We start from the raw sequence: 27,960 nt of genomic DNA on the forward strand, positions 1-27,960 counted from the left end.
AAAAGCGCTATACTTGACTTGTATGTGTAATAAACGTGTTTAATAAGTAAATATTTTTACAATAATATTGGTTGTTTATCTTCAAAAATAATTTCTTGTAATAGCAAAAAATATGTTAGAAGAAAGTTTATTGTGCTTCAATTCACTTTTTATAAATTAAGCTAATACCGAAATACCGGTATCGATACCGGATAAAGTGGGTGGGGTATAAAAAATAATAAACATTTTTGTATAAAACAATATTTTTATAAAAGATCCAATACATTTTTTTTATTTTTCGCAGAGGTAACAATAAGAAAGCAGACTTAAAATAAGCATTTTTTACAAATTTTAATGTTAAAAAATATCTAAAAATACTTTTAATAATAATATTCTTTTATGAAAATCTCGAGAATCTCAGTACCCAGTGTCCAAATGATCTTTTCCTCTCTCTAAAATACTTAAAGACAAAAGTATTTAATATTTCAGTTCAGGTGTCTATTTTTAAAAGTTTCTGTGAATTCTAGTAGCGAATAGTGTGGATTATGTACTTTATAGATATATTAGTCAGAATTTACATCTTTAAGGACCACGATCTTGAGTGTGCTAACTGTTGTCTGGGCCTTGTTGGTGTATTAAAACTTACTTAGACCTATAAATCAATCTTTGCGATTTTTCCGAAATACTCAACAGAAATTGAAAAACAAAAAATAAGACATAGTCCAGGGCGCATCTGTTTTGAGATGGACGTTGAGAGGTGACTCAATTTTTTTCGCAGAAATTGCTTGAAAATAACTCAAATAATAATATTTGAGTTATCCTCCCACTCAAAATGGTCCGGAACATTGTATAAATAATCAAAATGTCAAAATATGAAGGAAAAATTCGATTTTTTATTGGTTTTTTGATTATAACTTTAAAACTATTCATTTTTGAGAAAAGTTGTACTGACATAAAAGTTTCGTAATTAAATTTTCTACAATATAGAATTGGTTATAAATTTAAAAAACAGTCACCCTTGTTGCAAAATAGCAATAATTGCGAAAAAAAACATACAAAAACAAGTATTTATGCTACACTTAGGACCTTCGTATTTTACACAGAAAAACTTTATGATATAGTAAAACAACACTGTAAATTTCATTACGATCTGTTTAATAAATTTTGCAATACAGCTTTCGCAAAAAAAAATTATTTTTTTAAAATGTTGCAGGACTGAAAATAAAGCAGATAACAAGTTGATTTTCTTTTTGGTTATAGAAATGTACTTTGCCTTTCATTTGCAATTTGCAGAATTAAAATCGACTAATTACCAAGGAGTCAGGAAATTTTTTAAATAAACATTAATTTTTGGTGCTACGCACAGGACAGCGGACATTCACACAAGTTGATGTCCACCAAAATTTCTTCCAATCTTTATCTAATATATTATTTTCTTACTCTATATTTTGTTGTATTTTAATATTTTAATTCCACAAAAATCAAACTAATTTTATTATTGTCTGTGAAATATTGTTTAAACAATTGCATATGTTTAAAAATAATAAACTTTTATTCTCTAAGTTAAAATATATGAACAAAGAAAGTTTTTGCAAAAAAAAAGTGTTATTTCAAAGGATAGAGTAAGTATTTTTATTTTGCAATAAACACATTTATTTATTTATATCAAAATGCAATAAAAATTAAAATATGTCAATCATTATCAAAGGTCATTTTAATGCCCAATCAGAGCAAACTATTCGCTGTCCTGCGCGTAGCTCCAATAATTAATGTTTATTTGAAAAACTTCCTGACGCCGTGGTAGTTAATCGATTTTAATTTTGCAAATTGCAAATGAAAGGTACGGTACACTTCTATATGCAAAAAAAATTTCAACTTGCTATCTGCCCTATTTTCAGTCCTGTAACATTTTGAAAAAATGAATTTTTTTGCGAAAGCTGGATTGCAAAATTTATTTTGCAAAATCTATTAAACCGATCTTAATGAAATTAACAGTATTGTTTTACTGTATCATAAAGTTTTTCTGGGTGAAATATGAACGTCCTAAGTGTAGCACAAATGGTTGAAAGACGTAAAATGCGAATACTTCTTTTTGTTATAATTTTTTAGCAGTTATTGCTATTTTGCAACAAGGATGACTATTTTTTTAAATTTTTAACCAATTCTTTATTGTAGGAACTTACGCAACTTTTATGTTAGTACAACTTTTCTCGGAAATGAATACTTTTAAAGTTATAATCAAAAGACGAAGAAAAAAATCGAATTTTTCCTTCATTTTTTGACATTTTGATTATTTAAACAATGTTCCTGACCTTTTTGAGAGGGAGGATAACTCAAATATTATTATTTGAGTTATTTTCAAGCAATTTCTGCAAAAAAATTTGAGTCACCTCTCAACGTCCAAATGTACTAATACTTTTACAGATGCGCCCTGGTCTTAATTACGCAACCAATTACGATGACCAACCTTTTTTTGTTACACGGATGACAAAGGGGGGGGGGGAATGACCCCAGCTCAAAAATGACAATTAACAAAAAAATGAAGTTTTTTTTAATTTTTTTTTGGCATGGACTTTATGTCCTTCAGCCAGTCACAACATGAGTATTAGTGTCATGTGTAGTGTGTATGTTGAGTAAGTGTCTTGTTACTTTGCAACGTCGACGTCATTAGCGTAAAACTACTTGAAATCACACATAATAGACGGTATTTTACTAAACATCAACTTCAGAATATATTTTTTATTCGTAAAATATAGGGAATTTTTTTTATTTCAAAATACGAGGATATCTAGAATGATATTAAAGTCAAATAAAAAAATAATGAGTTAAAAATTGAAAATACTTTTGAATTTATTAAAGAAAAACCTACGCTGGGGTCACAATTTCCCCCGCTTGGTCATCCGAAGGTTAAAAGAGGATTAAAAGATAGAACATGATTAAAATATATAAAAATTAGAAAAAAATATCAGTAGTTTAAGATTGAGAGCCAGTTTTGAAAAATGAATAGAATCGACCTAATATGAACGTTTTAACGACGTTCTACACTTTCGGCAAAGAATTAAGGATTTGCATGAAATTTTAGTATGTTATAGTTTACTTCAAAAAACTAAAATTTGATTTTTTAAAAATTGTTTTACCGTGCCCTTTAATTACTATTAAGGGTCAAAGTTAAGTTTTAACATGGGCTCTTATAGTCCTGTCGCCAGGGGGGTACAACGGCCTCCTTTATTCAGATGGATTTACCCAAGTTTTTTTCATGTATTTTGACCCGTAGAATACGAATTTTTTGGGTAACAGTTGATGCGGATGTCGGTAAGATTGTTATTGACCAAGAACTTGAAAAAAATTACATAACAGAGATTTCTCGCAAAACAAAACATTTTTTGGTATTTTTTGGGTCATTCTAAGCAAAACATGTTTCTACAATTTTTTTCGTAGGATGCCTAGTTTTCGAAATAAACGCGGTTGAACTTTCAAAAAATCAAAAAACTGCAATTTTTAAACCCGAATAACTTTTGATTAAAAAATAAAATAGCAATTCTGCTTACCGCCTTTGAAAGTTCAAGTCAAATTATATCGGTTTTGATTATTTGCATTGCTAAAAATTTATTTTGTTATTGTTAAACAAAGCTACAAACACCTAGTGCGGGAGTGATGTTTTCAATGATTTCTCATTTAAAATCGAACGAGTAGGTAGAATAGGTACTAGTGCAATCCATCCTATTTCTACGTAGCATGCGTTAAAACGCATGTAAAGGCACGGGAAACACTATGTGTTTATAGCTTGGTTAAACAATAAAAAAATAAATTTTTAGCAATGCAAATAATCAAAACCGATATAATTTGACTTAAACTTTCAAATGCGGTAAGCAGACTTGCTATTTTATTTTTTAATCAAAAGTTATTCGGGTTCAAAAATTGCAATTGTTCGATTTTTTGAAAGTTCAACCGCGGTTATCTCGAAAACTAGGCATCCTACGAAAAAAATTGTAGAAACATGTTTTGCTTAGAATGACCCAAAAAATGTTTTGTTTTGCGAGAGATCGCGGTTATGTAATTCCTCAAGTTCTTGGTCAATAACAATCTTATCGACATCCGGATCAACTGTTACCCAAAATATTCGTATTCTACGGTTCAAAATACATGAAAAAAACTTGGGTAAGTCCATCTGAATAAAGGAGGCCGTTGTACCCCACCTGGCGACACGACTATTATGGGAATTCTTAAAAAGTTAATAACTTTTGACCCAAATTTACGATATTTAATTATTTGTGCTTAAATTAAAGGTTTTTTGGTAAGAAATAACATATTAAAAAATGAGGATTGTTTACCGTCCCATTTATTTTTTATTTATTTATTATAATTAATTCCGTAATTTCCGTAATTTATTATAATTTCTTTTTATAAAGTATTCAATACTGAAACATATGATTTGAGTATTCTGCTATAAATGCATTGTTACCAACTTTCGCTTGCATATAAGTTTCCCCTCCTTTCCTCTGAGAGGCATACCCCGCAACGAAGGTGTAGAACGTCGTTAAGCAATGATAACAAGACAAAGACTATTTTTCGTAAGTAATCAACATACTATTCAAACACATAGTGGCAAAATCATATAAGGATCGAAACTTTTTAGGAATAATTAGAGAAATGCTGATCTAGTTCTGGTAATACAGAAAAATAGTGCAAGTAAATTAATTTTTCACTGTGATTAGGACTAGTTATTAAAAACTAGTAAAATTGGGAAGTGTAAACATGAATTATAAATAGAATAAAAGTATCTCCAAGAAACCCATCATTGCAGTACACTAAATTGTACTGGGAGTTTCCAAACCCAAATATTTATTATTCTTTAAAAGTAGAGAATCTAGTATGAATTAAACACGTTAAGATACTCAATTATACAGATTCTCAATTATTTAAAGGGACGTGCAGATTGACAAGTGCAACTTTGAGCTGCAACAACGCAACATTAGTGCGCAACAAAATCGAATACCGATGATCGTCATTTTTCGATATATATTATTACATTCGCCATATCAAAAAAAAAGATATGCAGTGGCGTTACATGCTTTTGTCACAAATATACAGGGTATAACAAAAATACAGGTCATAAATTAAAGTACTTATTCTAGGACCAAAAATAGTTCGAATGAACCTAACTTACCTTAGTACAAATATGCACATAAAAAAAGTTACAGCCCTTTGAAGTTACAAAATGAAAATCGATTTTCTCGAATATATCGAAAACTATGAGAGAATTTTTATTGAAACTTGACATGTGGCATTCTTATGGCAGGAACATCTTAAAGAAAAATTATAGTAAAATTTGTGCACCCCCTAAAAATTTTATGGGGTTTTGTTCCCTTAAACTCCCCCAAAATTTTTGTGTACGTGCCAATTAAGTTATTATTGTGGTACCATTAGTTATATTCAATATTTTCAAAACTTTTTGCCTCTTAGTATTTTTTAGATAAGGCAGTTTTTATCGAGATGCAGCTTCTTTTTTAATATGTTTACATAAAAAAATTGTGGGGGTTTTGTGCCTTTAAACCCCCCAAATGTTTGTATATGTTCCAATTAAACTATTACTGCGGCACCATTAGTTAAACACAGTGTTTTAAAATCTTTTTTGACTCTTTATATTTTTTCGATAAGGCACCTTTTATCGAGATGTGACTCCTTTTTTAATATGGTTCTAAATATACCTAAAAATGTAAATCATAAATAAATTTTCATATTATTACCAAGTCTCCATAATCGTACTTAACCATATACAAATATGTGGTGGATCTGACAAATATTCAAAATATCTCGATAAAAACTGACTTCGAAAACGCACTATGAGGCAAAAAAGTTTTTAAAACATTGTGTTTAACTAATGGTACTACAATAATAAATAAATTGGAACATACACAAAAGTTTGGGGGGGGGGGGGATTAAAGGAACAAAACCCCCATACAATTTTTAAGGGGTGTCCAAACTTCACTATAATTTTTTCTTAAGATACTACTGCCATAAGATTGCCACATGTTCATTTTCAATAAAAAATCTCTAATAGTTTTCGATATATTGGAAAAAATCGATTTTCGTTTTGTAACTTCAAAGGGCTGTAACTTTTTTATGTGAGCATTTGTACTAAGGTAAGTTAGGTTCAATCGAACTATTTTTGGTCCCAGAACATGTGTTTTAATTTATGACCTGTATTTTTGTTAAACCCTGTATATGGGGATTCGAGGGAGAATGACGAAACGATAATAGATGTTTAAATTGTCGGTTTTCTTCACTTCAATGAAAATTGCAGTGGTATTATTTGTTTTATTTTAAGCGTATATATGAAGATATTGGGATGAAGTCAGATTTCAACATACAATCGAACAACTTTATGGTTATTTTTCGCTTTCCAGAAAGTTATACGGTGATGTTAGTTCTTCTTTTACGAATATTAACACCTGTCAGATAAATGCAGATTTAGACTCAGTATCTATCTATTTTTATTTGCAGAATAATGATTTGCTGAATGCTGTTTTAATATATGGAGTGATCCTAAAAAATGAGTTTTTCATATTTACGAAAAAATGTGGAAATACAAATTCAATACAATATTCCAATAAACAATTTTGGAATGAAATGTTTGTAATTCTTCAATAGCAATGACGACACGCGATACTACCATTGTTTAAAAAAGAATAGTTGGTCAACGCAAGGAAAAAATTTATTTGATTCTAATTGAGACAGTCCCAGACGTCACCACATTTCTGTGATGGTCACAACGTCACCTGTAACTATGATAAATCCAAAATGCATAAACACCAACTCGCATACATATTAAGAAAAATAAATATATGGAAGAATATATTTAGAAATTGAATTAATGGTGTCATGCTATTATATGTACAATGTATAGTAGCATGACATCATTAATTCAATTTCTAAATATATTCTTCCATATATTTATTTTTCTTAACATGTATGTGAGTTGGTGTGTTATGAATTGGTTCGTATCCAACTTGGTGTCTATGCATTTTGGATTTATCGTAGTTATGCGTGACATTACTACCCTGACAGAAATGGTGGTGACATCTGGTGATTGTCTCAATTAGAATCAAACAAATTTATCCATTGTGTTGGCCAACTAATTTTTTTAAACAATGATACTACGAAAGAATTGTTCAAACAAAAATCAAAATCAAAAACACAACACAATGGGAGATTCTATAACTAAGTCTTTCCACAAAAAAATAATAATTTAACACAAAAAAGTGTCTGGGAGAAGAAAAATGTTGTGAGTAAAAAATAGGACAACTGAAGTATTAAAGGTTGTCAATAATAGAAATAAACTAAATAGATAAATGAGTAGATAAACTTGTGTTTCTTCTTTCTCTTTGACTACTTAATAGTCTTTTATGAGCATCAAAGAGATGTAATCAATTAATCAACGGCCAGAGTGATAACTATTCACTAAAATTAATAAAAATAGAATCCTTAACGAAATATAGCACATTTTGTTTTTTCAATCTGATTTAAATTTAAAATATAGAAAAAAACTTAACTTTGAATGCTTATACATTTATACGTACTCACTTAAAACATCACAAAATGATTTGACGTTACGGATATAACCTCAAAAAACACATAACCTATAACGTATACAAACTGGAATGTCACATTTCACAATTTGTCAGGAGTTGATCCCTTCAAAATACTAAAAAGGGTTAATATACTGTCTCTACCATATAACCTATACTACACAATATATACACAACAGATTACCAACTGTAAACAAAGAATCGGTGCACTATAAGATAACCTTCTATTCGTGGATCGGTTATTGAATGTCATGGAATGAATTGTACATGTTTGCAGCTGCCTTTAGACGTTGTTGTCTGATTTGAAGGTTATAGTTGTTTTGGTACTACAACAACACGCTTACGTCATTTAAGAATTCTGACGTCAAAGCATTGCCAAAACATTAGAATATGACTTTTCATCATGGCAATGTTTCTTGTACAGTGAGAAGTTAGGCATCAATCATTACTTGTCAGAGATATTTTTCTTTGTTTTTGTTTACCATACAAATATCTATAATTCTTTATTCTAATTAATGGTATCAATCGCTTTTCATTACTTGTCGAAATATATTAATAATATGCCGAAATATATTAATTAACAACAAAAAATATAAACATAGTGTTTATTGACTTTGAAAAGGCCTTTGATAGTGTAAACAGAGAACAAATGTGGAAGATTCTAAAACTGTATGGACTACCAATGAAATATATTAACTTGATGAGACTATTCTACAAGGAATATAGAGCCAGACTGGAACATACGGGAGAAATTGTAGAAGATATAGAAAGGAGTTAAAAACTATACAAAGCGGAGTTAAACAAGGATGCGTGCTGTCCCCGACATCATTCCTAATAATAAAGGATTGGATTATGCAGAAACTAAGCGTAAAAAACAGGTACAGTAAAACCTCCGCTAACCGAAACCCTTTTAACCGAAACATCGCTTAACCGAAATGGCTGACAGTTACAAAAAGTTCGTCAATAAAAAGTGAATTTAAAAAAAGCAATAAAATTAAGGAAAATGAACATGTTTAGAGTGTTTTTTTAAAGAAATCTGCTATTTTCTTCTGTGTTTTTTTTTGATAAAGATGTTTTGCAGCTATATCTCTCCAATACCATGTAATTTGATATAAGAATACAAAAAAACAATGATATTTTTAACCGAAATGCTTGTTATCCGAAGCAGCCTTCCCCCCAATTATTTCGGTTAACGGAGGTTTCACTGTATTAGGTGGAATTTTCATGACTAGTTGGAGCACTTTGAATTCGCAGACGACATTTGTCTCCTAGCTGAACATAGCAGCCATATGCAAAAGAAGATCGACAAGCTTTCAAAATACTCCAACGTAATGGGCCTGAAGATAAATACAAAAAAAAAACAAAGCTCTTGAAAAACACCAACCAAGAAACTAAAATTGAAATAAATGGAAGACAAATAGAGGAGGTAGATAACTTTACATATCTCGGATCAATCTTGGAAAGATAAGGTGGTAGTAGATCAGCTATAGAAAAAAGAATAGTAAAGGCACAACATGCATATAATTCATTAAAGAAAATCTGGAACGTACGCGATATATCAGAATTAACCAAAATAAAAATATTTTGACAACTACAAAAAATTACAAGCCTTTATAAATAACTCGTTGAGAAAAATCCTGAAAATATACTGACCGGATAAAATAACAAACAAACATATATGAGAAGAACAAAACAAAAGAAAATAACAGTCACGATTAACAGAAGGAAATAGAAATGGATTGGACATACTCTACGGAATGACCGAAATAATATAACCAGACAAGCACTCGAATACTCGAATACGGAGGAAATCTCAAAAGAATAAAACAGAAGAGCGAGAAACGCAAGCGCGAGAGAGAGATACTATTCAGTACATGCATGTATCTCATTTTTAGCCTTAAAGTATTAAACGATCCATTTTATTGATTATACACTATAATATTATTGTTAATTAATATATTTTGGCAATGAAAACCGATTGAAATTATTAATTACAATAAATATTTATAGATATTATTTGTACAGTAAACAAGAAGCAAGAAAAATATCTCGGACAAGTAATGATGCCTAGCTTCTCACTGTACAAGAAACATGGGCATGATGAAATGTGATATTCTAATGTTTTGGCAACAATGCTTTAACGTCAGAAATCTTGAATGACGTAAGCGTGTTTTTGTAGTAAAAATAGTATAGCTATTGTTCACATATTACCGGTCTTCAGTAGCGTCCTGTTTTGACGATCATCTGAATTTGTTCACAATTAGAAATTGGTTGTGCTAGTATACATTTTATATAAATATATTTAAAAAAAGAACCGCATAACTTCTGACCGTTTAAAACTCAACATTTTCGTCTCAAACTTAAACCTTAATAAAACATTCTTTAAAACGTTGTAGTGCTGACGCTTCTGTTGACCTTCTTTCCGATTAGCCTCGAGTTAATTTTGGCGGCATTCGGTATCTTCTCGTTGGCGATGGTCTTGATGCAGATCGCAGCTTCCTTCAGTTGCTTCACTAGCAGCTCGTTCCTGAGCTTCTCGGCGTTGAGTTCGCGGGTGAGCTCGGCTTTAGATTTGGAGCTGTCGGGAGACAGTGCCCTATTTTGTAGTATCTGTATTGAAGATGGTCTGCAAAAAATAGATTATCATCAATACAAATATGTATTTTAAATTTTTTATGGTATTTCTTATAAACAATTACAATTGCAGTCAGTGAGGGTATTTGACTCCGAATTTCATCCTAGTGCATCAACTTACTTGATATTTTCACTTCAAGTAGAGAATAGCTCAAGAAACTATTTCCTATGGTGCGTTTATCTTGGGGTGGTTCCCACCTCTTCTTGGTGGTGGAAATTTTTTTGGTCAAAATAGCCATGGAAGTGGCTGAAGAACCTACTTCTAAGCAAAAACTGTTTTGCTATATATATTTTTTGAAAACTCAATACTTTTTGAGTTATTCGTGGTTGAAAATTTGCCATTTTCATTAAAAAGTGACTCTTTCGGACCGTTTTTTCCTCATATCTTATTATGCATCTAACGAGAAAAACTATATAAAACATTTTTGTAGCTTATGAAAAATTAATAAGATTCATTTCATCATAAATGTTCTAGTTATAATACAAAGAGATATAGTAGGCCAAAAAAGCTTTTTTGGTGCATGCTCAAATCGGCATATTCAACTTAAAATAACATAGAAATAGTCGATTTTAGGGGTATAATGCTACGAATACCTTTTGTAATGCTTGAAAAGACCTTTAAAACGAGCACTGTTAAATGTCGATTATGGTCCTTTTCACAGGCATTTTTCAGTGCGTCAGAAGTGAGAGAAAAAAGGTAAGTCTGTGATAATAAACATTTATAACATGACATTTTAGTTAAATCTGACAGTGACAGTTGTCAGAATCGTAATCAGCCAAATAGCAGTATAACCCTTTTATTTGCAATTTGGTATAAAAACAAATCAATTGTGTTTATTGCATTTATAAAATGGTATTTTCTTTGGTTTGTATAGTCTTATAAATTGTACAAATTATAGTCGTACATATAATTCCTAAATCATTTTTTGTTCGATTATAGAGCCATCTATCAACAGCTAGAATATATGTTAGAAATGACTGTAATCATGGAAGTACGTTTTTTCTGTCACTTCCAACTTAATGTGTTAAAAAGAAATCGAAAAACTGTGACGCACTGAAAAGTGCCTATGAGAAAGAGATTACATTCAAACTAAGTGAGATATGGTGCAAAAAAAGAATGTGTGTGTACTTTGTACGCACGTAAGAAGTTATACTTCTATTGTATGATTTCAGCGAAATAAAATACTTTTAATAGTTTATTTTTATTTTATTAAATATTAATCTGATTTTAATAGTCACTTACCACTTTACAAAAATCCAAAAATAAAAAAAAGACAGCAATTGTCTGTATTTGAACCCGGGACCTCTCGATCCGTAGTCGAATGCTGTACCAATGAGGCTACGAAGGCATTGTTTTGACGGTTTCTCGGACATTATGACAAACCACGGTAACAAATAGACGAAGTCAATAATTATTAAATAAAAATGTTTTATAATACGTATTACCTAACTCCAGAGGAAGACAAATCCAAAGACACAAAAACTATAATAAATATATTTACTAAAAACACTAATATATTTTTTTCACACCTTTTTTGGACTGATACGTGTAACTTAAAAGATTTAGCAACAAACAACATACTTTCACTGTGCGCATGCGCGCAGAGTAATAAAAATTCACTCCCTATCGCGCCTAAAGAAGTATAACTTCAATGTATTTTAAGGATAACTAATGTATTTTAAGGAAAAAATGAGAAGTATATTTTTAACCCCTCATTCACCATAATTTAAATACATCGTTTTCCTTCTACAATACATTTTAGTGTTATTTTTATGTTTAAAAAGTTAGACGGATTTAACATGAATGGTTTTTGAAAAAAATAAGATCAAATTATACAGCGCATTTTTAAATTTTTTTTAAAAATCATTATTTTTCTCCATGTAACTCGAAAATAAGAGATACAAAAAAGATACAGTGCAAAATGTAGGGTTTTTTTTTTCAGATAACAATTTTGTTTTTTTCTTTCACTACTGTATCTCTTTAACATTTTCGAGTTACATGGAAAAAAAGGGTAAGACTTTGAATTAGGAAATAAGAAGAGGTTATTCCCAAAATTTTATTAAAATCTATGTAGTAGGATAGAATTCGGAGGTACATAATATCATATTTTTTCTTTCATTGACGCGTAAATCCCATTTCAATTATATTCGGATCTTTTAGAAAGTGGGTAAGGAAGGAAAAAACTGATTAAATATTTTGTACAACGTGTGTGCATTTTTGACACAAAATTGGAGTCTCTATCAATACAAAATAAAGTGTACACAACAAGTAGTTGTCTTAATATACAGTGATGAGCGCACTAACAACCGGCAAAATAACGCAAAGAATGGAAAAGATATCAAGTTGTGAGATAACAAAAGAGATGAAACTAGTAGAGGTGGGAAATTAAGCGATAAAAACGTTTAACTGTCTATTCTATTTATTGTTTCTCACCTTTAGACGTATCAGAGGAGTATGTCAACTAAAACTGTCACAGAGGCAAATGCTAATTTCGCGCTTAAATACTCGTCCGATACGTCTGAAGGTGGGAAACAATAAATAGAATGTAAATTTATAGGTTTTATCGCTAAACCCAAGTAGCACCGAACGGGTTTATTAAGTCTTTTAAGGATGCTTTAAAACTGTAGAATAAAACTAAAATTAAAACCATTTGGTTTTTAAGTAAACCTTAAGGTTGCAATAAAACCGCTTTCAGCCTCAAAGGGCCCACTCCGAAAGAGGTCAATAAAACCAAAAATAAAAACCTTCTTAAAACTTTGTTTTCTTAAGCAACTGGTTTTAAAGCTGCTGTGGAAGTGCTTTTAAAACCATGTTAAAAGACACTTTAAGTGCAGACAGTTTTGTAGCAAACTTAAAAAGGTTTCGTAAATGGAGACTTTTAAAGACGATTTACCATATTAAATGATTCTTTAAACCCATATACTCCATATAGGCCAACAAATTTTTACATGTGTTATGATAGGTACATACGCATTTGTAATCATATAATAATAAAAAGTACTTGGTTATTTCGGACTCTCAAGGTAAAAAAACACTTGCGCACCCAACTTTATTGATAATGTTAACAAAAAGAGGTCTAAATAACTCATGCGCCCTAAAATTTCTGACTTTTGGCGATTAAAGAATAAAAATAATAAAAAAAAATTTAATCCGAAAAATATTAATTTGAAAGAAAATTAATTTTATCTACAATTTTAATGTTTAAATGTTAAAATAAATGAAAAAATTCACGGTGAGACAGTTATCAGAAAAAACCCTAGAGCATAACAGCAAGTTGTTTCTCTGTTTTGTGGACTTGGAAAAAGCATTTGATCGCGCGCCACGGAACAAAATCTGGGAAATATTAAACCGTAGAAATGTGAAACCGAAGTTAATCCAAGCAATAAAGAGTATATGTGAATGTAGACGTAATAATGTAAGAACGAAAAATCACTCATCTCTAGAATTCTACACAAGAACAGGTGTAAGACAAGGTGGTGTTCTCAGTCCTTTGTTATTTATCACTCTAATGGACGAAATTGCAGAAGAATGCAGGGGTAAGGTAAAAAGAACTAAGGTTGGGGTGTATAAACTTCAACAAGTTTACGTGTCAGAGTTGATATATGCCGATGACCTGGTAATTGTGGCAAAATCAGAAAAAGACTTGCAAGTGAATGTGAATGTTTGGAATGAAGCCTTTAAGAAATTTGGGATGAAAATAAATATTGAAAAAACAGAAGCTTTAGTAATATCGAAAACTCAAGAAAATATAAATGTAAAGCTGAATAATGAGACCATTACACAATTAGAGGACTTCAAGTATTTAGGATCAACAATGAATGGGCAAGGAAATATAGAACCAGAAATAAACAGTAGGGTAATGAGTGCAACAAAATTATACTATGCACTAAATAAAAGTTTTATTAGGAAGAAAGAAGTAAGCCTGAAAACAAAAATAAAAGTATTTCAAACTGTATAAGAGCCGGTGCTACTCTAAGCATGCGAAATGCGATATTAACGTGCGGTATCCGGGATGACCAGACGTGATCGTATAAGAAATGAAGACATACGTGAAAGGTGCGGTGTTGGAAGGACCTTAGACAGACTTGAAACGAAACAGTTATCGTGGTTCGGACATATGGCGAGAATGAGTGAAGGTAGAACTGTAAAGAGAGTATGGAAAGCGGCATCTGACAACAAACGACGAAGAGGCAGGCCAGCAAGAACGTGGAACGCAAATATTGGAAAGGATTGCGTAAAAAGAAATATTGGGTGGAGAGAAGCAGAAAGACTAGCTACTGACCGAAAGGCATGGAGACGTCTGATTTCTCCACTTACCTCGACACCGTAAGGTACAAGAGGACGGCTTAAGTAAGTAAGTAAGTATGTTAAAATAAATCGAATTTATGTCTTTAAGTCGCTTATTTATAATTTTTATGCAAGCCTTATATTGTAATCTATTATGGTTTTCAGCATCTCCAGAAAGCAATACGGCCGAAATCCAAATAAAACTGTTTGGTCTATCGACAGAGAATTGATAAAATCAAATGGTTTTATTTTATACCTTGCCAAGAGCGTATATCCTACATAAAAGCAAGGTTGCCTTGGAATTAAAACAGTTTAGTTTTAATGCTGCTGTCAATAATGCCACTCGGTTTTAATGTGAATCTAACCTAAAATCGAGGCATCGTAGTGCTGTGTGTGTTGTATTTTTCTTTTAAAATGACCAGTTCGTTTATATTTTAAGTACTTGCGACATATTTATTCCATACTAACTGTAATTCCACTTTTTACAACACACTACACCACTGTTTCGCTCTAAAACAAATCGCCGACCATTTTTGACATGAAATAAGAGGGGATGGGTTTAGTCTTAGTGTTTCTAATAAGAAGCCTAGTTTAGTCTATACGATAACCAAATTGATTCAGTTAAGAGCGTTTGGTTTTAATATAGCCTACTAATTGCTTTTAAGAAGGCATATGTTTTACTGACAATTGTCTTGAGATCAAGTAGCTTTAATAATAGGTTTTATTAGTCATATTAGGAGAATCTTTAAAACTGCTTTAAAACTAAAAGGTAACAAACAAGAATCGAATAAAACCAAACAGTCCGGAAGTTCTTTATAAAACTGATTAGTTTAAAGTGAACTGAGAATAAACCATTTTAAAACTACAATAAGACAAATTATCTATTAAGATTAATTAGTCTTATTTGATACTCTTATTAGATACTTTAAAACTAGTGACAAATGCTTAACAGCTTTAAAGTTCTGGCAGTATATCTACAAGGTAACTTTAAAACCATTATCTTCTTATTTACCACAATAAAACCTTTATAAGCCTAAAATAAAACTAAAATGTTTTTATTGTGCTACTTGGGAACTTCCCACCTCTACCCGTATCATTTCTTTTTATCTCCCAACTTAATATGGTTTCCATCTTTTGCGTTATTTTGCCGGTTTTTAGCGCGCTCATCACTGTACATATTTCTTATGAATAAAAGCTAACTGCCTTACCTATGCATAGGATCAGGGTGAATCATCTGCTTAATGAGATCGAGAAGATCAGGCCTGAGTTTTTGGGGTAGCTGTGGGAGTTCTGCCCGTCGAAGAGAATGCCACTTTTCACCGTTCTTTGGCATTGCACCGGCACCAGCTGCCTCCAAGGCGGTAATTCCTAAAGCGAATATGTCAGCTTTCGTCAAATGGGAGTAATCTTCTTGAAGAATTTCGTTGGGAAGATATCGACAATCACCTTCTTCAACCTAAGAATTAATAACACGAGGATTATCTTTATTAAATAAAACCAGAACAAAAATACTACAGTGCCGGCAAAAAAATCTTTACATTGTCTAATAAATCACTAAAATAAAAAAAAAATGCGCTTGTTTGAAAAATTGAAAAGTTAACGTTTGAGGGGAGAGGAGATAATGTACTCACAATAGCAGCTGCCTGTCTTTTACTGCCCGCTTAGTTTCTTGGTCTTTAGTTTGTTCTGTGCGTTTGTAATGTACCGGGTGTCCCAATAAGAATGGCTCTCGGCCATATTATCTCAGGAACCGTTTATAGTACAGCTTTGAGAAAAAAAGAGGGCGCAATTGAATATAAAAAATTAAAAAATCAAAATTTTACAAAATTTGCCTAATCAAAGGGAACTGGAAATCTGATCATCGTATTCTTCATAAAATTCAGAGCATATTTGATTTCACAAGTTTAAGTCTACCTTTGCAAATAAGAGGTGGGGGTGAGTGGGAACCTTGTTATGATAAACCTGGTAAGTCCGGTTCTACTAAATCGAATTTTCGACAATGTAAGAGTTATAATTTATATGCATTTCTAATCCCGTATTACAAATTTGAACCAAATTAGCTACAAAATAGCGAAAACCGCATGTCGATACCTTTTTTCTATCTCGAGATATCTTAAGAAACGTGTAAATTGTAAACATAACTGTTACTGTCACCGGTAAACGAAGTTAAGGAAAAGTAGTGTGCAATGAAAAAAAAAAAACAAAGAAACATTTTCCAGATGTCAACGTATATAATTATTTAAAACAACAATATGACAAACAACACTTCAAGGAAATAAAAGCAACTACATAGTGACGACCTAAATGTTCAAATTGTTGCTCATCATTTTCGATGCAAGCATTATCGTAAATAAAGGGTCCAATTATCTGACCATCATTAAATTTAACTCTTTTAGACTATTATTTATAGAGACGGATTAAAAACCTTGTTTTTGCAGCTACGCCCACTACTCGAGAGAACATGACACGGCGAATACGAAACGCCGTTCGAAGCATTTCGAGAGCAGAAATTTAGACTGCTGTTCAATCTACTCTTGAAAGAGTAAATGCTTGCATCGAAAATGATGGGCAGCAATTTGAACATTTAGGTTATCACTAAGTAGTCGTTTTTATTTCTTTGTTATATTTTATAGTGTTATTTGTCCTATTGTTGTTTTAATTAATACACGTTGACATCTGGAAAACGTATCTTTGTTTTTTCCATAGCACACTACTTTTAACTTCGTTCACTGGTGGGTGACAGTAACAGTTATGTTTAAAATTTACACGTTTCTTAAGATATATCGAGATAGAAAAAAGGTATCGACGTGTGGTTTTCGCTATTCTGTTAATAATATAACGTTTAAAAAATTAAATTCTAAATTGAAGTAATAAATATGGGTCGAAAGAAAGCTGCAAATGAAGAGAAATTTTGTGCATTAATGTTACTTGAGAAAGCGGACTCTGTAATTATCATACCATGTGATTTGGTATTTCAAGAGAGACAATTTATCAATTGAAACGGTCGGTCACATCTCTGCGGTCACGGACTGTACGGAAAGAAAACCTGGTTCTGGAGCTACTAAAAAAACACCATCCAGGACTGACACCATCATCAGGCGTGAAGTAATGTTGAACCCTTCCATAACTGCCGCGGAACTCATAAATAAATATCCTGATCTTCAGAACGTTTCAAAAAGAACGATTCGTCACTGGCTTCAAAAGCAACGAATAACAAAAATATTAGCTTTTTGTTTTTTCTAAAATTGAAAAAGGTCATGTTCAGTGACGAAAGTATGTTCAGGTTGGTAAAAGGAAGCTCCAAATTTGTTTGTCATCCACTCACCACGTCAAGGTATGACCCAAAGGTCACAGTTAAAACCTTCAAACATCCTGAAAGTATAATGGTATGGAATGCTTTTAGTGGAAAAAATAATGTGTGTACTTTGTACGCACGTAAGAAGATATTCTTCTATTATATAGTAATTTAAACGAAGTAAATATACTTAACAGGTTATTTGTATTTTATTTAAAAATTAAACTAACTTTCTTATCTACCACTTTCAAAAAATTTTTATTAAAACCAAAAATAAAAAAAATGAATCGCCCAGGATTCGAACCCGCCTCCTTCCAATCTCGGAGCTAACGCCCTACCAACTACTCCAGCGAGGTCCTTGTGATTGACATGTAAGTTTCGGATATAATTACACAACACGGCGACAAGTAGTGTAAAAATGTTATGCCTACATAATATTTTATTATTTTACTACAGAGAAACACAAATCCAAAAACACAAGAATTATAATAAATAATACATTTACTAAAAACACTAATATATTCTTTTAATGACTTATTTGCACGGTTACAGATACATACATACCTATCTTGAAAGGTTAGCAATGAACTACATACTGTCTGTGTGCGCAGGCGCGCAGATTTATGTACAATTTTACCCTCAATCGAATCGCGCCTAAAGAAGAATATATTCAATAAAGAAAGGGCAGGGTTGTATTTCTTGCCTAAGTCGATGGCCTCCAATACACAATTTACGCAGCCTATGGCGTCTATTGGCTATCACTGGCTAAGTTGGTGGTCTGCGTATCTGCTATCACCATGGTGTTGTCGGCATATCTGATATTGTCTTCTCTGCTCCATTTAGAAGGATGCTTTCGTCTACTCCGTATAGAGCCTCGTTAAAAATTCTTTCTGAGTACATATTAAATATCAACGGCGATAGGATACATCCCTGTCTAACTCCACATAGTATTTTTATGTGGTCTGTTTATTTTCCGTTAATTTTCATATATGCGGTCTGAATCCAATAGAGTTCTGAAATGATTCTGATTATCATCCAAGTCTGCTTTTTTTAAAATGTTAAACATGCTTTGGTGTTGAACTCTGTCAAATGCCTTTTCATATTCGATCAACCACGCGTAAACGACCCAGTTAACGTCCCTGCATCTTTGAATCAGGCCCTGTACTCCGAAAAGTGCCTCTCTGGTACCAACTGCGTTAATGAACCCGAACTGTCTGTCCAATATTTGTTCCTTGCACTTCTTATAAATTCTTCAATGGATAACTCTAAGAAACAGTTTCAACATATGAACAACACCCGACCTTAATCCCGTCGAAAACGCCTTGAATATTATGAAAAATAAGGTTCAAAAGAGTTGACCAAGAAACATAAATCTGCTGAAAGAGGAGTTGAAGAGGTTGTGTGTGACTATGGAAGGAGAACCTTTATTGAACCTTGCTCAATGCATGTCCAAGAGAATGCAGCTTGTCATTGACTACAAACGTGATATGACAAAGTATTAATTTGTAAAATTGAAATAATAATCATCCTAATTGATGCGTTCACTTTGTAAATATTTTTGCCGGCACTGTAAGTACAGCACACTATACTCTGGAAGTGGAATGAGTTATTTCTTACCTGTGAATTTTGTATACTGGTTACATGTCCTAAATCACCAATTTTGTATGTAAGTTCTTCCTCTAGTAAAGTATTATCATCTAAATCTTCAAATCCATCATCTGCTGACTCATAGTTTGTCATATGTATTTTTTTCTCTCTCGATATAAAGATATTTCCTGGTTTAATATCCAAATGAACTAGACCTTCCGAATGAATATATCTGAAAAAAAAAACATAATTTAGTAAATGTGTAAATTAGAGAATCATTTAGACAGCTTTAAATTAAATTCGATTCGAGGCCACCAACATCCACTGAGCAAGGTTTCTGCTTTTCAGCGTCTTCAAAGTCGCCTGTGGTGTATCCCGAAGTGACCAGCTGTCGAACTATGCAGATTAATAAAATATAAAATGCGTACAGACGCATTAGCGACATCTATGAAGAGACAGAAAAAATTCTCTACAGTTTGGAGTGCAGAACTCTTGGTAACTATCTGTTGCCTGAGTTTTTTTACAAATTTATAAAGACAAACTCCACGATAGCAATTAGAAAAATCCACAACTAGTTCAATATTAGACTTACCGTAAACCTTCTGCCACATGAAGTAACAATGTCCTAATTTCTTGTGCACTTAAGGGTTCAACTGCTATTTTCTCTGCTAGAGACCCTCCATTGCAGTATTCATTTTGAATTATCATGTGATTATCTTCTGCCCAGGCAGAATAGTATCTCACTACATGTTGGTGTTTACCTATATGAAAAAAATATATTAGGTATGTATTCGTCGTTGTCGCGGCAAAAGTCACTAAGTCCAAAATAACAGATCTGAGAAATCGAACATTTAGTGACTTCTGCATGACAACCCAATGGTAATTTTGGACTTATGCATATTCAGTGACTTAGGCAACCATCTCTAGGTCCTTTCTAGGACTTCCTTATTTTTGACAGACTATGAAAATTGATATTGTGAATCGATCAAGACACTTAACTCAATTTAGACAAAAGTGGACTTAGTGAGTTTTGCCGTGACGACGACATATTATTAAATTAATTGGTCATATATTATGATCACATTATAACTACTAAGTAAAACCTAATAAAGTTCTGAATATTCTAATTATATCTGTAATTAAATAGTTTGATCTACAGAAGCCTGAATTTGATCCAAACTTTTAACTAAAACGATTTTTTTTATAAAAATATTGTTCTAATTTATTTAATGAACAATAATAAACAACTCAATTAAAATGGTTTATATCAAGAAAGTAGTTCGTATATAGAGTTGTACAGTACTCTGTCAGAAAAATCATTTAAAATGACAATATTTTAACTAAATGAAAACGTACAAGAGTTTATGTACTGAAATATAACATTATTTTGATGGAAATGATGAACCATTTACAAAAAAATATATTTATCCTAAAGCATTATTCATCAATAAAAGCAGTTTTTTAGTTTCCTGCAATATATTTTGACACTTGCAACATTGTTCGGTGGAGCAATTCAATAGGGATGTTCACTAATTTTTAAATATAGTTAAATTCAATAGATTACAAGGTATATAAAAACTTAACAATCATAAAACTGTTTAAAAATGTATATTTTTTAAGATAAATGAGTTCATAATGTTGATTTTCTTGGAGGCTAGAAAAACGGTACCCTGCAGCGAGGCTACGGTCTGTGACGTCAGCAGTCGTAACGTCTTTGATCGACGACTAGTTTTGTATACTTATTTACGAAGTGTATTTGAATGTGCGCAGTTTTTTACGTATTTAATTATTAAAAATAAAGCCAAATAAGTGCTGTTTTGTTCCTGGGTGTGTAAATACATCAAAAAACAGTTCTGACAAGATATTACCATTCCAGCCAATTTAAAACAGAAAAAGAAATGGTTTGTTGCAGCTAGAACTTAAAATAACTAACTTAAAGAACTAACTTAATAAAATAAACATTATAGAAGTTTTCCAGAGACTTTCGGCCCTTGGTAATAATGTAATTGTTCTTTCTGCATTTACATTTTTCAAAAATACTTATTAGTTTTCTCAGGATTCGAAAAAAATGAATGAATTTAAATAGCATTGGACCAAGATTTTGCACCTACCCCCTTAAAGAGTAAATGAAAAAGTTTCGGGACCTCAAATTTGTATTCCTTAAACTGGGATATTCCTAAAAACGGGATTCTAATAATACATACTTACAGTAAAAGTAAACCTTGAAATAACTACATGTGGATGTAGGTATGACTTTATATTATATTAAAATCATTAATAATTTAGTGAAAAGATTGGTTGAAATGAAAATGTATAATACCCAAGTTAAAAAATATTTTCTACCTTGGAACAGTTGTCAACTCGAAATACGAAACAACCGAAATAAGATCTAGAGTTGAAAAGGACATAGCAACATTTAACAACATGCATGAGAGATATTTTCACCCATTGCGACATAATATCTCTCCCACTAAAAATGCGGCTGCTAAAATGTTATTATTTCCGGTCTTGCTATATGGCGCAGAGGCCTGGACAATAATGGAAACATTAAAGAAAAAGCTAGAGGCATTCGAGATGTGGGTGTACCCACGTATCCTCAAAATATCCTGGGCGACCCACACCAACGTACAGGTATTGCGTCGAATGGGAAAACAAAAAGAAATCTCTTTTACAATTAAGAAACGAAATCTTAAATATTTCGGTCATATCATGAGGCATGATAAATATCGTATACTCCAACTGATAACGCAAGGTAAAATAGAGAGCAAACGCGGACCCGGAAGAAAAGACACTCATGACTTAAAAACTTACGCCAATGATTTGGACAAAAATCAATCGAATTATTCAGAAACGTCTCAAATGAAATTAAAATTGCCATGATGATAGCCAACGTCCACAACGGACAAGGCACATGAAGAAGAATACAAATATTTTTAATACACCTAACCAAGGTAAAGTAATAACCAGCCAGTGTATGTATACAATATGCATGCGTACAATGCATGCATACAACTTTCTCTATTTTTTTTTTGTGGAGTATTAAGCATTTATTTTTTTAGCTTAAAGAAGACATGGAAAATTATATTATGGAATATACACTCAGTAAAGCTGTGGTAGATTAATTTTTTTACAAGATGCAATAAATCATACACCATTGTTACATCTACACTACAGTCGGTAGTTTATACGAATCGGCTTTCTGAAAACCTTCTTCCATTTTATTTGTTTATTTTTGTAAAACCCAAAATATGTCCTTACAAACAGTCTATTCACTTTAAACTAAACAAATTCACTATAAAACTCCACTTTAACCCTGATAAAACAAGAAGAGAACAAAATAAAATGACATGAAACGGCAAACAGGTTAAACAGTAACACTATGAGAATGGCGCGCGCTTGGGGTATGCAACTAGTGACGTCAGGCCAATAGAGAAGCGTTCTTGAAATTTAAAATAATGCTAGATTTCTAATAAAGATTTTTTATAGAAAGGCTTTTTCAATTTTGTTGAAATTTTGGACAATTATTCCTAGGGTGTTTCTTAATCGTTTTACATGTTTGAAATGACTTTTTAATTTTTTGTGAACATCCCTATTAATAATAACCTATCGTCCTATCAGAGGTAAAACTCTGATTTGAATATTGGAATGTTTTAATGCAACTTTTAAAAACATATATTTTAAGCCACGTTTCGTCACAAGAACTATGATTTAATCAATATTAGATTAATTTTTGAACTTAATGAGTTTTTCCATGAACACAATTTTAAGATATTGATCCTATCCTATTAAAGGTAAACCTTACTAACTACACTTGAAAGAAAGTTGAAACATCGATTTAAAGGAACAAATCGTTTTTTAAATTCACCTGATTTGAATATTGGAATGTTTTAATGCAACTTTTAAAAACATATATTTTAAGCCACGTTTCGTCACAAGAACTATGATTTAATCAATATTAGATCAATTTTTGTACTTGATGAGTTTTTCCATGAACACAATTTTTGGATATTGATATCCTATTAAAGGTAAAACTTACTAACTACACTTTTAAGAAAGTGGAAAAAAATCGATTTAAAGGAACAAACGATTTTTTAAATTCACCTGATTTGAATATTGGAATGTTTTAATGCAACTTTTAAAAACAGATATTTTAAGCCACGTTTCGTCACAAGAACTATGATTTAATCAATATTAGATCAATTTTTTTACTTGATAAGTTTTTCCATGAACACAATTTTTGGATATTGATATCCTATTAAAGGTAAAACTTACTAAATACACTTGATAATACTTGATGAGTTTTTCCATGAACACAATTTTTGGATATTGATATCCTATTAAAGGTAAAACTTACTAACTACACTTTTAAGAAATTGGAGAAAAATCGATTTAAAGGAACAAAAAATGGATTTTTAAATTCACCTGATTTGAATATTGGAATTTTTTAATGCAACTTTTAAAAACGGATATTTAAAGCCACGTTTCGTCACAAGAAGTATGATTTAATCAATATTAGATCAATTTTTGTACTAGATAAGTTTTTCCATGCTATTCTCTTACAAATAAATTTACACTCATTTCTTTAATCAATCGCCGAATAGATAATGCACACAAATAATACAATTATGTTTACTAATGTATGTATTGTTTGAGATCACTACTTAAGTACTGATTCGGTACTACAGATTGTAAGGAAAAATTCACTAAGTACAATAGTAAGCTTTAATGAGTTTTACCCTGAAACCGAAATTCACAATAATGCACTTAGTGAATTGTACAATAAATTATCTGAGCAATTAGAAGGGTTAGAGCACCAGGTGATTTCTCCAGGGCTGGGCAGTACCTTATTGAGTTCAAATTGATGAAAATATCACAATCTCAAAAAAACTGCACTTAGTAAGATTTACCTCTAATAGGATGCTATGATAGTTAAATACATATAAATAATAAATATTACCTAATACTGCATGGGCATACACTTCGTTTAGAGCAGTTTTTTCGAAAACACTACCTGCTACTGGTTTAGTAGATTTTTTCACAGCATAAATACATCCGTCTAATCTATTGACACATTTAAAAACACAACCAAATTGTCCTTTGCCTAAAACCAAAGTAGAAAAAACTGATCAATGTGTATTTTGCTTCTCATATTAAATAAAAAATGCTTTATTTACGACTTTCCATTTGTTACATAATTATAGTTTGTTAATTCATTTGAATAATTGAGTAATTATTCAAATTTACAGCGCCGCAATGATTGTTTGAGAGCTTGGTTTAACTGCACTTCTGCTGATCTCTTTAGAGCAGCGGTATCGAAAGTGCGAATTGCTGTGATGGTTGCCAACCTTCTTAGAGGAGATGGCACATGAAGAAATAAGAATGATTGTTTGTAATTGGTCCAACCTCAGGCAAGAGTATTGTTATGAAATTTTGACATTATCGGCATGTCATAGGTTAACTATCAACTATTTTTATTGGGAAATAAGCCACAATTTTACCAAAACAATTTTATTAACGTTTCGACACCCAAGTCGGGTGTCGTTGTCAAAATACAAAATAATACTAAAATAAACAAAAATGTTGTTGCTTAGTAAAAAATTCTTCTAATAATTTATTTAATCTGACTCATTTATATCAGAATCCTTGTCACAACCGGTGGGAAGTAGAAATAGGGGTAAGCCAAAACTTAGATGGAAGGATGGTGTAGATGAGGATGGGAGAAAAATAGGCGCAACAAACTGGCAACGGTTGGCAATGGATAGGACTGACTGGCGTAATAGACTTGGGAAGGTCGAGGCTCTTTCATAGGGCTGTAGCACCATTGATGATGATGACTCATTTATGTCGGCAATTCAGACAATTATACATTTTAAAGTAGACAACTTTAAAATGATATTGCCAATATTGATGAGTTGCGTTCCTGGGACAACTTTACTAAAAGATAGTTCATTCGATTACATGAAATCAACCCCAACTCAAGAATATCCGCCACAAAAAATCATAACATGTGATCTGTCTTTAAAAAGGCAACCAAATGCAACGGTGGCAGTAAAATTCTCGTGCTAGAGATTCCATACTAAATCACAAGGGAAAACCGGGAAAAAACCTTGTGATACTATCACGACAATGTAAGTATTTGGGCTTACATTTAGTTTACTTTCAGACACCCGACTTGGGCGTCGAAACGTTAATAAATTTTTGGTAAAATTGTGGCTTATTTCCCATTAAAAATAGTTGATAATTAAAATGCCACAAGAAAATAGCTTCAGAACAACAATAGGTTAACTAAGTTATATCAGCGACTTTTTGGGTATTCTGCGTTATTCCATCAATTTTTAAATTTTTAGTCTGCTTTTATATAAAAAACAGTTCTGGACCTCGGAGGTAAACTACACTATGTCGACATGGCGTTTTTCTGAACAAGTTTTTTTAATCCACTAGTTTTATTAGTTGGATTATAGAAATTGATTATATATTATCATTAAAATATAGACACATTGTCTGTCAAACAACTACTGCATATATCAGATTTTTATTACCATTCTAAGTGCTCTAAACTTTGTTGCAAACACACGCTAAACACAGTTGCTCGAAATGACATAGTGTAGTTTACCTCCGAGGTCCAGAGTTGTTTTCAGAACTCTTTAGGGACTTATTAGTATAATATATTTATGGATTACTTTCAAAGGCTGACATGATCAACCAAATAAGAAGATGTATTTGGTGATTTTTCTAGTGACTTTCTTGGGTGTGAATCTGTCCTTTTAGATTACTGCTCTTTGTTACTTTGTTACTACACTAACATTTTAGTTACCAAGACCTTGAAGGCAGAAATAGTGTGCGCACTTTCCTTGTATTATGGGGTGAAGTAGTTGGTACTCAGGACCTCTAATTATATGGTCGAAGTATTCTGCTTTATTATGTTTATGAGCAGACATTCCAGAGCAGACATCATTTGAAGAACATCTTCATTGAAAATATGCGAAACCCACAATATCTTTAGGATTCGTCGATAGCACTACAATTCGAATGCTTTTGTCAAAGTTAGAAATTATAAAACTTGCATCAGACCTGTTATGACCTATGGTATTGAATCAAGAGAAGACACCAATAAAACCAAAAGCATACTACGAACAGTCGAAATGAAAACACTAAGAGCAATAGCAGGGAAGACAAGAAGGGATAGAATACGAAACAACATCATCAGGAAACAATGTGGTGTGCAAGATGTAGTAAGATGGGGCAGGCAAAGACGAAGAGAATGGTTCAGTCACGTAAAAAGAGGAGCACAGACTACCAAGAATTGCGCTTGAAGGAAAACCAGCTGGCAAGCATCCACCTTGGATCCCTTACAAAAAATGGAGAGATAGCTGGCAGTCTACCTCTCAAGAAATACTTCAATGACAGAATTAACAGATCGACAGATCTACAACCAGTATAAGAAGAAGAATAAGTATTTATTTAATTATTACTTTGAAAAAAACATGCCAAAATATGCATATCAACAGAAAAGAAAGAACAAACATTTACTAAGCAGCGAAGTTTTTTCGCTCTCCTGAAAAGTTGTAGATTTTGACTTACGAAGTTTTGGTATTTAACTGTCAATGTATATTTTCAAGTTAGTTTACATGAGAGTTTTACATAATATCTCTCACAAATTTTTATTTATTTATAGCTACTGTTAGCATCAACAGGAATCAGGTATACCTCAAGTTCTATTTCTATACTTGTACTTGAAAATGTACTTGTTCTACTTCTTTTCATTTTGATTCCACACAATTTCATACAATTGGCATTATTTCTCTCCATTTTTTTATATTACTTCTACTGTTTCTTTATTTTTACTTCAATTTGTTGTATTTTTTTCAAATTTATTTCCCCTTCTGTATAATATAAACAACTTCACATTGTATTTTTGGGTGTCTTTCTCCTTCTTTTTACTACTCTTGCATTTGTAGAATGGATATTGAATGAATGTATTTTGAAGCAGGTAAGAAATCATTCTTAAATCAGCCATTCATTGAACAGATGTTTGACAGAAAACACCTGCCTTTTTCATAACTTACAATTTCACCTGTCTATGTAGATATCAATCCTCAACTTGTGTTGTGTACTTAAAAATATTATTTAGATCTATTATTCTATACAATAAAATACTGAACAAAAAAGAAAACCTGTAGTATTAAACAATGTATATTGTATATCTGTACGTTAGAATTGAAAGGGCGGTAGTCCATTTTTACAGTAAATGGAGATATGCAGCCAATACACTTAAAGGTGTTATCTTTCGAATGGTGGATAATAGGTGGTTGTACAGGCAATATTACTAAAATTGCAAGTCGGATGTCCACTGTGAAATTTGTTGCAAAAACCCTATGTGGTACACCAGTCTTTTTTGCATGGCACACTGATTGTTAAAAAGACGGTAGTCCAATCTCTATGGACAACCCCATGTCAGCTGTGTAAAAATTGAGGTTATAAGCTAATGTTTTTGCATGGTTTATAGATAAAAGTAACTTTTTCTTTATCGAGATTAATGTGATAATAAATAACAACCAAAAATGTCCGAATCAAGAGCAAAGAAGATG

The 27,960-nt window shown here is 31.8% G+C and overlaps 1 protein-coding gene across 1 annotated transcript in view; it reads right to left on the reverse strand.

Moving 5' to 3' along the window:
* Positions 1-224: 224 nt before the first annotated feature.
* Positions 225-27,960, reverse strand: part of LOC114328258 (wee1-like protein kinase) — a 36,174-nt gene continuing 8,438 nt past the window's right edge. Inside the window, exons 3-7 of the mRNA XM_028277058.2 lie at positions 24,330-24,473; positions 19,965-20,133; positions 19,403-19,604; positions 15,699-15,946; positions 225-10,194 (exon numbers count right to left, since the gene is read on the reverse strand). Of these exons, the coding sequence (XP_028132859.1) occupies positions 9,951-10,194; positions 15,699-15,946; positions 19,403-19,604; positions 19,965-20,133; positions 24,330-24,473 (1,007 nt within the window). The 3' untranslated portion in view covers positions 225-9,950. The remainder of the gene's footprint in view (positions 10,195-15,698; positions 15,947-19,402; positions 19,605-19,964; positions 20,134-24,329; positions 24,474-27,960) is intronic.

The sequence above is a fragment of the Diabrotica virgifera genome, chromosome 3 (assembly GCF_917563875.1).
Source record: "Diabrotica virgifera virgifera chromosome 3, PGI_DIABVI_V3a".
Classification (NCBI taxonomy): domain Eukaryota; kingdom Metazoa; phylum Arthropoda; class Insecta; order Coleoptera; family Chrysomelidae; genus Diabrotica; species Diabrotica virgifera.